Below are 12,500 nucleotides of genomic sequence, written 5' to 3' on the forward strand. Positions count from 1 at the left end.
CTTGTGAGTGTGATGGCCAGCCATGAGGTGTCCTCTGTACTGGGTGCTCCACCCGGATGGACAGGTCACTGTACCCGTACCATTTTACAGCACTGACAACTAAACACACAAACAGATAAACTTTAAAAGAAATACCCAGAGAGAACAGTATATGCGAGGTTAACATTTTTTTAAACGAATCGTACAAAAATGCTTGATCACACACACACACACACACACACACACACACACACACACACACACACACACACACACACACACACACTGATACTGAGGGACGTCACTTCCTCGGTGAGGCATTGTTCATTCAGAGCCAGTGTGACCTGAGACCCTTCACCTCTGCTAAGTATGCCTGAACCCCATCCACCACGCTGACGCCGGCCCAAGAACCAGCTCTTCACACCGACCCCAGACCGCTGATTGTGTTTCAGGACGTGACGGTCACGTGGGACAACTGGCACGGCATGGCACGTGAGACTTCAGGTTATCTCTGGCATGTGACCTACTTACTTACAATACAATTAACATTGGGGTTTTTACTGTGCAATATAATAACCACCATCTACGTAGTGCCATCATGGATGGAGGTCATATTTGACCTCTTCACTCTCCTTACAGCATTTTGATTGGTTGGCTGCTTTCGGGGATACGAAGGCGGTCATTGGCTGGCAAGCATTTCTACCAATGGCGATGAAGTATTTTTGGCACAAGAGTCACGTTGCACATCCATTAAAGCTGCGAACCTGCATGTGGAAGCCCAGCAGTGTGCATGATAACACTGAAAGCGTGCAGACTTTATCCGTGATCACAGAAACCCCGCCATGGAGTGGACTGTTGTGTCCTGTGTCGTGTTCGCCATCTTTCTCAGCACTGAAGCAGAGCCAGTGGTCCGTTCACAGGACAAGCCCCTGTCTCCTGATCCCACTGCCCTCTACAACACTGCCAAACCAGACATGCAGGCAGCACTGATGCTGCTGAAAGACCTTGTCAAGGACGGGAACACTCGAGTCAAAGATCAAGTGGAGGAACTGTTCAGCAGCTTGAAAGAACAGCTCAAGCAAGGAGATGCCCTCACGAAGGAACAGGTTTTGGAAGGCTTGGCGCACGTGAAGGAACAACGGAAGGACGGCGATGAGAGACTGAAGGAGGTGCTGGATGAAGAAGTAGCCTGGCTGAAGGACAGACTGGCCAGGGTGCAGCGACACTTCACGGAAGAACTGGCAGCGCTGAACGAGGAGTTGGCAGAACAGAGAGAAGCTAATCTGAAACTGCGAAACAGTCCATCCGTACAACCGTAAGTACTATAGTTTTACCATCCCCCCTCTCTCTCCATCTGTGTGCGTGTGTGCGTGCGTGCGCGCGCGCGCGCGTGTGTGTGTTCAATTTAATGGCATTTAGATGTTCTGAGATTCCTTATTACTGAGAGAGAGCCAAACCAAGCTGAGGAAAAGAAGCATGGAAAATGTGATGTATTGCATCATATTGCACTGCACTGCATTGTGTTGTATTCCTTTTATCACACTATTTCCCTGTGTGTGAAACAGTGTGCTCTCCCAGGGCAGAATGCGTCACCACAGGGCAGAGGCAGGATTTTCTTTTTCTTTTCTGCGTTCAGGTTGGGTTAAAAAAAAAAAAGAAATTCACCATGGACACCCTTTTGTTGCCGTGGGTTCTTTTACGTCCCTACCTGCATGATGCATACGGGTTGATCGTCTCATCCGAAAGACTAGCAACAAGACCACCAGTCAAGGTCTGGTTCATTGCGAGAAAACTGTGGCGAGTGTGGGGGTATCCACAACGTTCAGATTCTCTCCCTTCCTCAGAGGACGTGTTACCACAAAGCCACCACTCCCCTTAAATGTTCTGACATGCCGACCTCTGCTTCACAGGTGCGATGCTGTTGTGGAAGACCTGAAGCAGCAGATGTCTGACTTCCAAGTAGAACTGAACAGCACACAGCACAAGGTGAGGAAGACGGAGCAGACACTACAGAGGACCCAGGAACAGCAGCAGCACGAGGTGCAGGCGCTCATGGAGGCCAGGTCACAGATGCAGGCTGCTCAGGAAGAAATCCGATCCCTGACGACCAACGGTTCAGGTCAGTACGTATTGCAGAAGACAGACTGTGAACTGTGTGTGGCTGGAAAAATGTGAATGTGGGTGAAAAGAGTGAGAGGTCAAGGGACAGGTGGAAAAAAGGAGAGAAACAAACAATGAAGTAAAAAGGAAATAATGCGTGCAAATACAGATAGTTTTTATACAATCGAAGAATATGTAGCCTGAAACAACTTGACTCATGATGATTTTATCACTAGATGGTTTACCTATAAAGCCATGTTTATTGATACAAACTAAAGCGGTAAATATATGTTAACCAAGTGATGTAAATTACAATATCAATTTAGGTACTCTATATTTTACACCACAGTACAAGACGATATATAGTCTTATGACGATGTAATTTGCAACCCCTTTCTTGGTACATTTCCGGAGTATATATGTGTATGTATGTCTTTATGTGTTTATGATGATAGTGTAATCAGGAATGTTAAAAAAAGTATGTGTATGTAGACGGTTGTTGGTTGTTGTTTTTTTAAATGATGATTTTGATATATCCTTGTATCTTTTTTCCCCTTCAGTTTCTTTTTCTCTTGTGTATAATTGTTTGGCTGTGTGTATGTTTTGTAATGTTAATATAGAATTTTTTTTAATCAAAAAGTTTGAAAAAAAGGAAATTGTGCTGTTACACACACACACACTGTGGTACTGATTTTAAAGCGTCATGACTTGGACCACAAGACAATTGAAGGGACGTTCCATATCATAAGATGTAATTTGCAACATCTTACACGAATCTTATTAGAATGATAACGCTGGGTTCAATATACATGAAACTGTTTCGATACTCGGAGGGAGCAGTAATGTATTTCTTCTCTTAAGATCATATGGATTAGAAGGATTTTTTTTCTGGTAATCATTTGTGGACCTAACAGAGACCCCTGGCTCATTCCCTGATTGCAGGATCCGTATTCACACGGTGGGGGAGGACAGCGTGTCCGAACGGCACGTCCCTGGTCTATTCTGGTCAGTTCTGACTGTAGTCTGCCTTCCGTCTTGGTGCCTGTCTGTCCGTCTGTCTCTGTCTCTCCGTCTGTCTCTGTCCGTCTGTTTGTCTGCATCTCTCCACCTTTGTTACCCACTGTCTGTCTGTCTCTTTGCCTTTCAACCTAAAACCAAACTACGCAGGTTAAAGATCCCAGGATCCATGCTGTGCTTGGTGGTTGATGGAAACACGTTCATGACCAGCGTGCACCTTGCTCTCACCCCACTCCAGCCACCTGCTGAAACAGAGTGTGGACCTCGAGACAACAAGGCGACAGCTGCGTCACACTGGCCCCGGTGTGCCCGCTGAGAGGGGTGCACGGAGGACTGATCACGTCTGGGGCAGAAAGGAACAAAACAAAACGAAATTATTTTACAAACGAAACAGTTAACATGCATTTTCCACCCTGTCCTGGGACTTAACAAGGGTGAATATGTATAAGCGCATTGGGAAAGGAACTTATTACAAAAACAAAACAAAACAAAAATATTCATGAAAACAAGTAATCATCAAACCCGGCACTATGGACAGACAACAAGACATCAGGAGACCACGAGCGGTAACACACACACACACACACACACACACACACACACACACACACACACACACACACAACCACACACACACACACACACACACACACACACACACAACCACACACACACACACAACCACACACACACACACACACACACACAACCACACACACACACACACACACACAACCACACACACACACACACAACCACACACACACACACACACACAACCACACACACACACACACACACACACACACACACACACACACACACACAACCACACACACACACACACACACACACAACCACACACACACACACACACACACACAACCACACAACCACATACACACACACACACACAAACACACACACACCTGCACATACAGACCAAGTGGAAGAGTCAATAGTATTTTAAACAACGACCTTTCGTTTGATGTCTCTCTGTCTCTCTCTGTCTGTCTCTCTGTTTGTCTGTCTGGCTCTGTGTCTCTGCCTCACTCTGCACGGCTTACTTTCGACGTCGTCAATGCAGTTTATGACTGTGATGCTGGTTACAGGAGTGGCTGGGGGGTCACATTATATGCACACTGGGGGTGGCTCCAACTACCTGTGTCTGGTGATGGTGCCCCAAATGGAAACCATGGCTCTCCCACAGTATTACAGCCTGCTGTATGGTGCAGAATATGAGAACATCGAAGGGCATCATGACCAGGACGTGGTGTGCTCCGTGTGCCTGACTCGTCAGTCCACCACCCTCATGATTCCCGCTACAGTGACCTGTCCACCCGGGTGGAGCACCCAGTACAGAGGACACCTCATGGCTGGCCATCACACTCACAAGGGCAGAGCGGAACACGTTTGTGTGGATGAGGACAGGGAACACAGACAGGGTGGACAGGGAAACCATGATGGCGCCTTGTTTTATCACGTGGTCGCTCAGTGTGGTAGTCTCCCCTGTCCCCCATACGTTGGACAAAAGGTGGTGACGTGTGTGGTCTGCTCTGTGTGGTAGTCTCCCCTGTCCCCCATACACACAGAAGGTGATGACGTGTGTGGTCTGCTCTGTGTGGTAGTCTCCCCTGTCCCCCATACACACAGAAGGTGATGACGTGTGTGGTCTGCTCTGTGTGGTAGTCTCCCCTGTCCCCCATACACACAGAAGGTGATGACGTGTGTGGTCTGCTCTGTGTGGTAGTCTCCCCTGTCCCCCATACACACAGAAGGTGTGAGCTCTGCTGATATCATTGTTGAATGAAATCATTACCCCCTTGTTACCAGGGCTTAACTGCTGAATGGACAATAAAATATGTCAGTGTCTGTGTCAGTGTCAGTTCCTCTCTCTCTCTTTCTCTCTCTGTGCCGCTAAATGACACTCACTCTTAAACCATTCAGCGATATGATTGTTATGGCGAGTCGTCATCATCTGCACACATGCTCCCAGAAACTGTGTACTTTTGTCATCTTTGCACGTGCAATTGTATTATTCAGCTAAACATATACAGCTTGTTTTGACTTCCTTATATGTAAAACACACACTCACTGGAATTAAATTTTGAAAAAGAAGATTGAATGCATATTTCATTATGCTGTCCTGGTCTGTGTGGTCTCAGGCAATACAGCATTCTTTGAAATTTTTATGTTGACCCAGATGTCTCTTCCAAGTGACCTAAGTGATGAGAAACTGATGAGAATTTGTCCTTGCATTCATGCAATGCCTGTAAGAGGCGCTCATGCAATCACAGGAACAGATGATAATCTTTGAATGTTTAGATTATGACAATGGTTTACGTGAAGAACCTGTCAGCACATCATTGTCTTCAACTGCTGTTTCTTTGTGCTCGTTATGAATGTCACATTTGTATTTTATTCCCCTTTCAGAAACCACCTTGGCCCATAGACTCCATTGAATAAATTTTCGCCTCGATTCATTCCATTTCTGTCTCTGTATATATGTCTGTCTCTACCTCTGTTTCTGTCTCTCTCTGTCTGTCTCCCTCTGTCTCTGTATGTCTCCCTCTGTATCTGGTCTGTCTGTCTCTATCTCTGTCTATCTCTCTCTCCCCTCTCTTTCTCACTCTCTCTCTTCCTCTGTCCCAACATACCACTCCAACTTAAACCTTTCAGTGATACAATCCACTCTTGTCAGTGTCCGAAAGCATGTACCAGGTAGCTGTGCCCTTTTGTCATATCCCATGACACTGTCTTATTGAGGTAAACGTGCATTGCTTGTTTCGCCTTTCCAATGTGTAAAATGCAGAGACGTTGAAATAAAGATTTGACTACATTTTGTTCTGTTTTGCTGCCCCGTCTCTCTCTCTCTCTCTCTCTCTCTCTCTCTCTCTCTGTGTCTCTCTCACTCTCTGTATCTCTCTGTATCTCTCTCTCTCCTTCACTCTGTCTCTCTCTGCCTCTCTCTCTCCCATTTTCATTCTTTCTTTCTCGTTCTGTCTCTGCCTCTCTGTTTCTTTCTGTCTACCTACCTGGCTGTCTGCCTGTCGGTCTGTGTGTCTGTGTGTCTGTCTGTCTTTCTCTCTCTGTCCCGCACACGGCAGCAATCGAACCCTACAAAATTATGCGTTACGCAACTACTATTTTATTCACAGCTCTGCGCACGCGCACGCACATCCTCACACGTACACACGCACGCGCGCGCGCGTACACACACACACACACACTGCCACACGACCACACTTACACACATTCGCACACAACACACACACACCCGCGCGCGCGCACACACTCACACACACGGACGCACGCACGCACACACACACACACACACACACACACACACACACACACACACACTCGTACAACTGCTTGCACCACACGCATTAAAACAAATGCACACGCACAAACACACACACATCACACACACACACACACACACACACACACACACACACACACACACACACATGAAGATATACAAAATCATATTCACAGTCATGCATGTTGATGTAAAGGTGTACAGATGCGGAACAACGTGTGCAGCAGTCACAGACATCAACGTGTTTCTGTGGGATGACCCGCTGCTGTTTAGCTGCAACACTGGTTTACTGCTTTGGGTCAGCTGGTGTGGCCTCAGTTTTTCATTGATATTGATACTTATATCATTCGTTTCCTCTGTCATTCAGTCCGATTTCAGGCACGCACACATACACACTCAGACAGACACGTAACATTTTACGTGTATGACCGTTTTTTTTGTTTTGTTTTTTTATTTACCCCGCCATGTAGGCAGACATTCTCAGTTTTCGGGGGTGTGCATGCTGGGTATGTTCTTGTACGAATTGTTTCCATAACCCACCGAACGCTGACATGGATTACAGGATCATTAATGTGCGTATATGATCTTCTGCGTGCGTATACACACCAAGGGGGTTCAGGCACTAGCAGGTCTGCACATATGTTGACCTGGGAGATCGGAAAAATCTCCACCCTTTACCCACCAGGCGCCGTCACCGCGATTCAAACCCGGGACCCCCAGATTGAAAGTCCAACGCTTTAACCATTCGGCTATTGCGCCCGTCAATGGTTGAATGTACTTCTTTTTTTTTTAATAACCCCCCCCCCAACAAACTTACTAACTACATAATAACAATAATAATCATAATGATGGTATTTATATAGCGCTGAATCTTGTGCAGAGACAAACCAAAGCGCTTTCACACCAGTCATTCACAGGCATGCATAACTCTAAAACTGTAGAAACTAAGGACAGGAAGGGCAGGCAAGGGGGGTCTATTTTGGGAAGAGGTGGGTTTTAAGGCCAGACTTGAAAGAGCTGAGAGTGCAGACGAATGCACGGACACCCGCAAGCACCCTGCCACACACACACATGGCAGACGACGTCCCTACAGTAAAGCATGCATCGGAAACCAGATCATACCAAGACCAGCACTGGAAAGTTAGTTGTTTGAAAAGATGTGTTATCAGAGCAGACATAAAAGATTTCAGCGAGGCAGAATGTCGCGAATTTTGTGGCAGTTGGTTCCACAATGTCGGGGCCTGAAAAGGGAAAGATCTCTGACCCTGTTGCTTCTTCTTCACAAACAGGGAGTTTTCATGGCACCAGAATCAGAACAAAGGCGACAAGTTGGAACGTACACATCAAGGAGGTCAGAGAGGTAGAGACTGAATGAATGAATCAGTCAATCAATTAATCAATCAATCAATTGAATGTCTGAAACATGCAGTGTACAGACATTTGCCCGTAAGCTCGTCACTAGAGAGGGAAAAGACTATTTACAAAGAAAAGACAGTCATACCCATTTAGTTTTGAATCGTGCATAAAGCCTACATGTAAAATCACTCATACACATGATTGATGGCAGGGGAGAGGTTGGGGGAGGGGGTGTAAGAGGGAAGAGAGGAAGAGCGTCGCACAGCTGTCATCACAGTATTCCAGTTATCGCGGTTTGATACACACAGTAAAAAAACAGTAACAGTATTTGTGTTTTACTGCTGCACATGCCGAACAATGACTGCGTGTACCCAGTGTGTAGACAATACAATAGCTTTGAGTCTTGGGACTTTTTTCTATCTGTTTATTTCTTCACCCTCTTTGCAAATGCAAACCTGTAAGAATATCCAGTAACAGATGGGCAGTGTATGGTAAGTGTACTGCTCAAATTCCCAACACCTTGGAAGTCCACTCGTCTGAACTTTTCTGTCCATCCCTTCCCCAGCCCCCCCCCCCCCCCCCGCCCCCCCAACCCGGCCCCCCGCCTCTCTCTCCTTTTACAAGTGTGTGAAAGTGAAACTGATGTCATTTGGCGAGTTCTGTTTGCTGTCTATGTGTGTGTGTGTGTGTGTGTGTGTGTGTGTGTGTGTGTGTGTGTGTGTGTTGTGTTTTGAATATCTTTCGCTAATTGCTTATCAACCCTCTCCCAAACTCCCAATATATGTATATGTGCCCATAGCCGAAATGCATTAAACATTCATTCATTCTCTGTCTGTCTGTCTGTCTCTCTTCATGTAAAGACATCGCTAAGAAACGCATCAGAGCAGTTTCAGTTTCAGTTTCACTTTCTCAAGGAGGCGTCACTGCGTTCGGACAAATCCATACACGCTACACCACATCTGTTGAGCAGATGCCTGACCAGCAGCATAACCCAACGCGCTTAGTCAGGCCTTGAGTGCATGCTTACATATTTGTGTACCTATGAAAGGGGATTTCATTTTACGTAATTTCGCCAGAGGACAACACTCTCGTTGCCATGGGTTCTTTTTCAGTGCGCCAAGTGCGTGCTGCACACGGGACCTCGGTTTATCGTCTCATCCGAAAGACTAGACGCTCAGTTTGATTTTCCAGTCAAACTTAGGAGAAAGGGCGAGAGCGGGAATCGAACCCACACCCTCACGGACTCTCTGTATTGGCAGCTGAGCGTCTTAACCATTCTGCCACCTTCCTCCTTTTTCAGAGTGTGAAACAACCAGCGAACGCTGTGCCAGCTCGTTCTCTTTCTCTCTCTCTGTCTCTCTCTGTGTCTGTCTGTCTGTCTGTCTGTCTGTCTGTCTGTCTTTCTCTCCCCCACCTCTGCCTCTCTCCTTCTCTGTCTGTCCGGTTCAGTGGAGGGGGAGGCGGAGGGGGAGGGGGGTGGGGTGAAAATCTGGGTTCGTACAGTGGCCTCAGTGAAACAGGTGCGCGCGACTTGCAGGGTCGGGAGAGAGGGTTGCTTTTCTTGTCACTGGCTTCAGTGGAATGGTAATGGTAATGATAATAATGATAACAATAACAATGATGATAACAACAACAACAGCGACAACATTAATAACAGTGATAATAATGATACTAATAACAATGGTAATAACACCAGCCGCCGTGGCGAAGTGGTTAGCGTCGCGGACTGACGGCTGGGAGGACGCGGGTTCGAATCCCAGCGGAGGTGGGTTTTTCGGCCCGTGGCCGGCTCCTACCCAGAGTTGAGTGTGCTGTGGGCTTAAATGGGGAGACTGGGACCAGTCGAGTGTCATCCACTTCAAGGATGCGTCTTTGGGTGTGTTGCTCTAATTACTTGACCAACACTGCAAGTGTCTGTATCTCTCGGACCTGGTTAACGCCGGGATATCATTATGACAGGAAGCGTAGAATACAGCCTTGTCACGCAGTCCCAAACCAAATGGACCTCCATAGCAACATCGTCATCATCATCGTCATCCTCCTCCTCCTTTATCGTCATCAATATAAACAAAATAGTCTCAAAGTCTGTGGCCTTTCATGCCCTGCTCTCATGGTGACCTCAGTTTCGATACCCCTCCACTTCTGTGCTTGGGGTGAGTCCTGTCAATGTCGTCAGTATCGGCGGATTCGTCGGGGGCTGTTGTTTGAGGGACGTGGTGGCGATCTCCACTCTGGGAGGGACACTCACTCAGTCTGGCTCCGCGACTAAGCCATTATTGTCGTTAGTAGGGGGCTTAGTAGGTGGTGTCCTAAGTACGTAAAATCAGAACAGGCACCACTGAACACCACCGAAGTGACTCAGCAGCAGTGCAGGGTCCTCTGGTGTGTGGCCTCCAGGCGACCTAACATCGATGGTTCCCTGTGGACTGCCGACGCTGGAACTGCGACGGACGAACCCGGGTGTGGCCGTGTATGGGGGAATCTAAATGAGCGGCGTGGGAGTAATGCCACTGAAACGGTGCAGATGTTGGGGCAGCAAAAAAAACAAAACCAAAAAAAAAAAAAAAAAAAAAACCCCAATGGTAATAACAATAATGGTGATAAATAGTAATGGTGTTGAAGATAATGTAAAACTGTATGACGCCTAATCCCCAAACACAGCCCTAAGAACTTTGGATGCATTGCCAGTCTCTGAAACATCCCTCTGCCTCTTTCTTTCATGCACACGTGGGCACGCATGCATGTCACTCCACCCCCACCTGCACACCCACCCACCCTGTTCATCTTCACACCAGCTGCTTGGGTTCACCGTTCGATAATGTATTGTCTTCTCTGAATACAGAGCACAGAATTCTGGACCATCTCCAGTCAGAGAAATTGAATAATTGTGTTGTAAAACACTTACAGCAATGCACGAGAATCATGGTCATTCACCTGTCATCAACGAAGAGAGACCGATTACTGGGTTCAGTAAATGGCATAGCACTGGCTTCTGTTTCAGGTTTGTGAGAAAATACAAACGAAGAAAGAAGAAAAAAGAGAGAAAGTAGATTGAGCACACACAGACGACAGACACGGACATTGTTTCATTGCCATTGACAATACTATCCCTTGTCCCTTGGGGACAATGTACACATTGCTAATCGTAAAACGAAAATCAACGACAAACAACAAAAACAAAACAAAATAATAATAATGCTATTTATATAGCGCCGAATCTTGTGCAGAGACAAATCAAAGCGCTTTCGCACCAGTCATTCACACGCATGTATGACTCTAAAACTGTAGAAACTAAAGACAAGGAAGAGGCAGGCAAGGGAGGCTATTTTGGGAAGAGGTGGGTTTTAAGGCCGGACTTGGAAAGAGCTGAGTGTGGAGACTTGACGAAGCGAAAGAGGAAGTTCATTCCAATTGCAACGTCCAGAGACAGAAAGAACGGCGGCCAACAGTCGAGTGTTTGAATCTGGGTATGCGTAAACAGAGTGGATCCGAAGCCGATCGTAGTGAGCGAGATGGAGTGTAGAGATGAAGGCAGCCACAGAGATAGGAAGGGGCAGTTTTGTGAATACATCTATAACATCTATAACATAGAGTGCTGATCTTGTACTTTATTCGGTGTGAGACAGGGAGCCAGTGGAGATGTTGTAAAAGAGGAGTGATGTGCTCAGACCTTTTCTTTCTGAGGACGAGTCGGGCAGCACAGTTATATGCGTTGAAGGGACTGAATGGATGAAGCAGGCAAACCAGACAATAGAGAGTTACAGCAGTCAAGGCGAGAGAGAATGAGAGAAACGACAAGTCTAGATGTTGCGTCAGTGGACAGATATTTCCGGACGGCACTGATGCGCCGCAGTTGACAGTAGCATGTCTGACTGATAAATTTTTGCATGGACAGTGTATTGTCAAGGACAACACCGAGGTTCCTGACTGACCTGGTAAGAGGGATGGATGTACTGCCAAGTTTGATTGTGTCAATTGTGATGGAAGACAGTTTTTGTTTAGTTCCTATGATTATTGCTTCAGTTTTGTCCGCGTTCAATTGTAACTTATTTCGAGTCATCCAGTTTTGAATGTCCAGGAAGCAGGTGGATGTTTCTTGCAAGAGCGACAACAATTTTTCAGGGGTATCACTCTTCTGGAGTTAAGTGTCATCAGCTTAAGAATGATGACTGATAATTATTATGGCGGTTGATAATTTCAGCGAGAGGAGCAATATACAGTGTGAAGAGTACTGGGCCTAAAACAGATCCCTGTGGGACTCCATGTTCGATTTTAACGGGTTCAGATTGGAAATGATCAACAATGACAGACTGGAATCGATCAGTGAGATAAGATTTGAACCAGTTTAGAACAGTGCCGTTGATACCAAATGTAAAATGAAGACGGGAAAGAAGGATTGAATGGTCTATCGTGTCAAAGGCGGCTGACAAGTCGAGAAGAGTGAGAAGGGAATTTTTTCCTGAGTGGGACGCTATCAGTAGATTGTTCAGAATGTGGAGGAGAGTGGTTTCGGTGCTGTGGTCAGCGCGATAGGCAGACTGAAATGGGTGGATGAGATTGTTGAAACAAAGGTGGTTGTTGAGCTGCTTGAGGACAGCTTTTTCAAGGAGTTTGGACGTGAATAGAAGATTAGAAACTGGTCGATAGTTTTTCAAAGTGTTTGCGTCAAGGTTGGGTTTCTTCAGAAGAGGCCGGACCAGTTTTGAAAGTGGATGGAAACGTT

The 12,500-nt window shown here is 46.5% G+C and overlaps 1 protein-coding gene across 2 annotated transcripts; it reads left to right on the top strand.

Moving 5' to 3' along the window:
- Positions 1-711: 711 nt before the first annotated feature.
- Positions 712-5,935, top strand: LOC143293809 (uncharacterized). Of its 2 annotated transcripts, XM_076605074.1 has the most exons (5): positions 712-1,294; positions 1,890-2,098; positions 3,022-3,084; positions 4,209-4,691; positions 4,875-5,935. In XM_076605074.1, exons 1-4 carry the CDS (start codon positions 822-824, stop codon positions 4,661-4,663), a joined length of 1,200 nt encoding a protein of 399 aa, XP_076461189.1. In that variant the 5' UTR covers positions 712-821; the 3' UTR covers positions 4,664-4,691; positions 4,875-5,935. The 2 variants fall into 2 exon arrangements, with proteins under 2 accessions (XP_076461189.1, XP_076461188.1); XM_076605073.1 differs by having other exon boundaries at positions 713-1,294; positions 4,209-5,935.
- Positions 5,936-12,500: the final 6,565 nt, after the last annotated feature.

Source organism: Babylonia areolata, chromosome 19 (assembly GCF_041734735.1).
Source record: "Babylonia areolata isolate BAREFJ2019XMU chromosome 19, ASM4173473v1, whole genome shotgun sequence".
NCBI classification, from domain to species: Eukaryota; Metazoa; Mollusca; class Gastropoda; order Neogastropoda; family Buccinidae; genus Babylonia; species Babylonia areolata.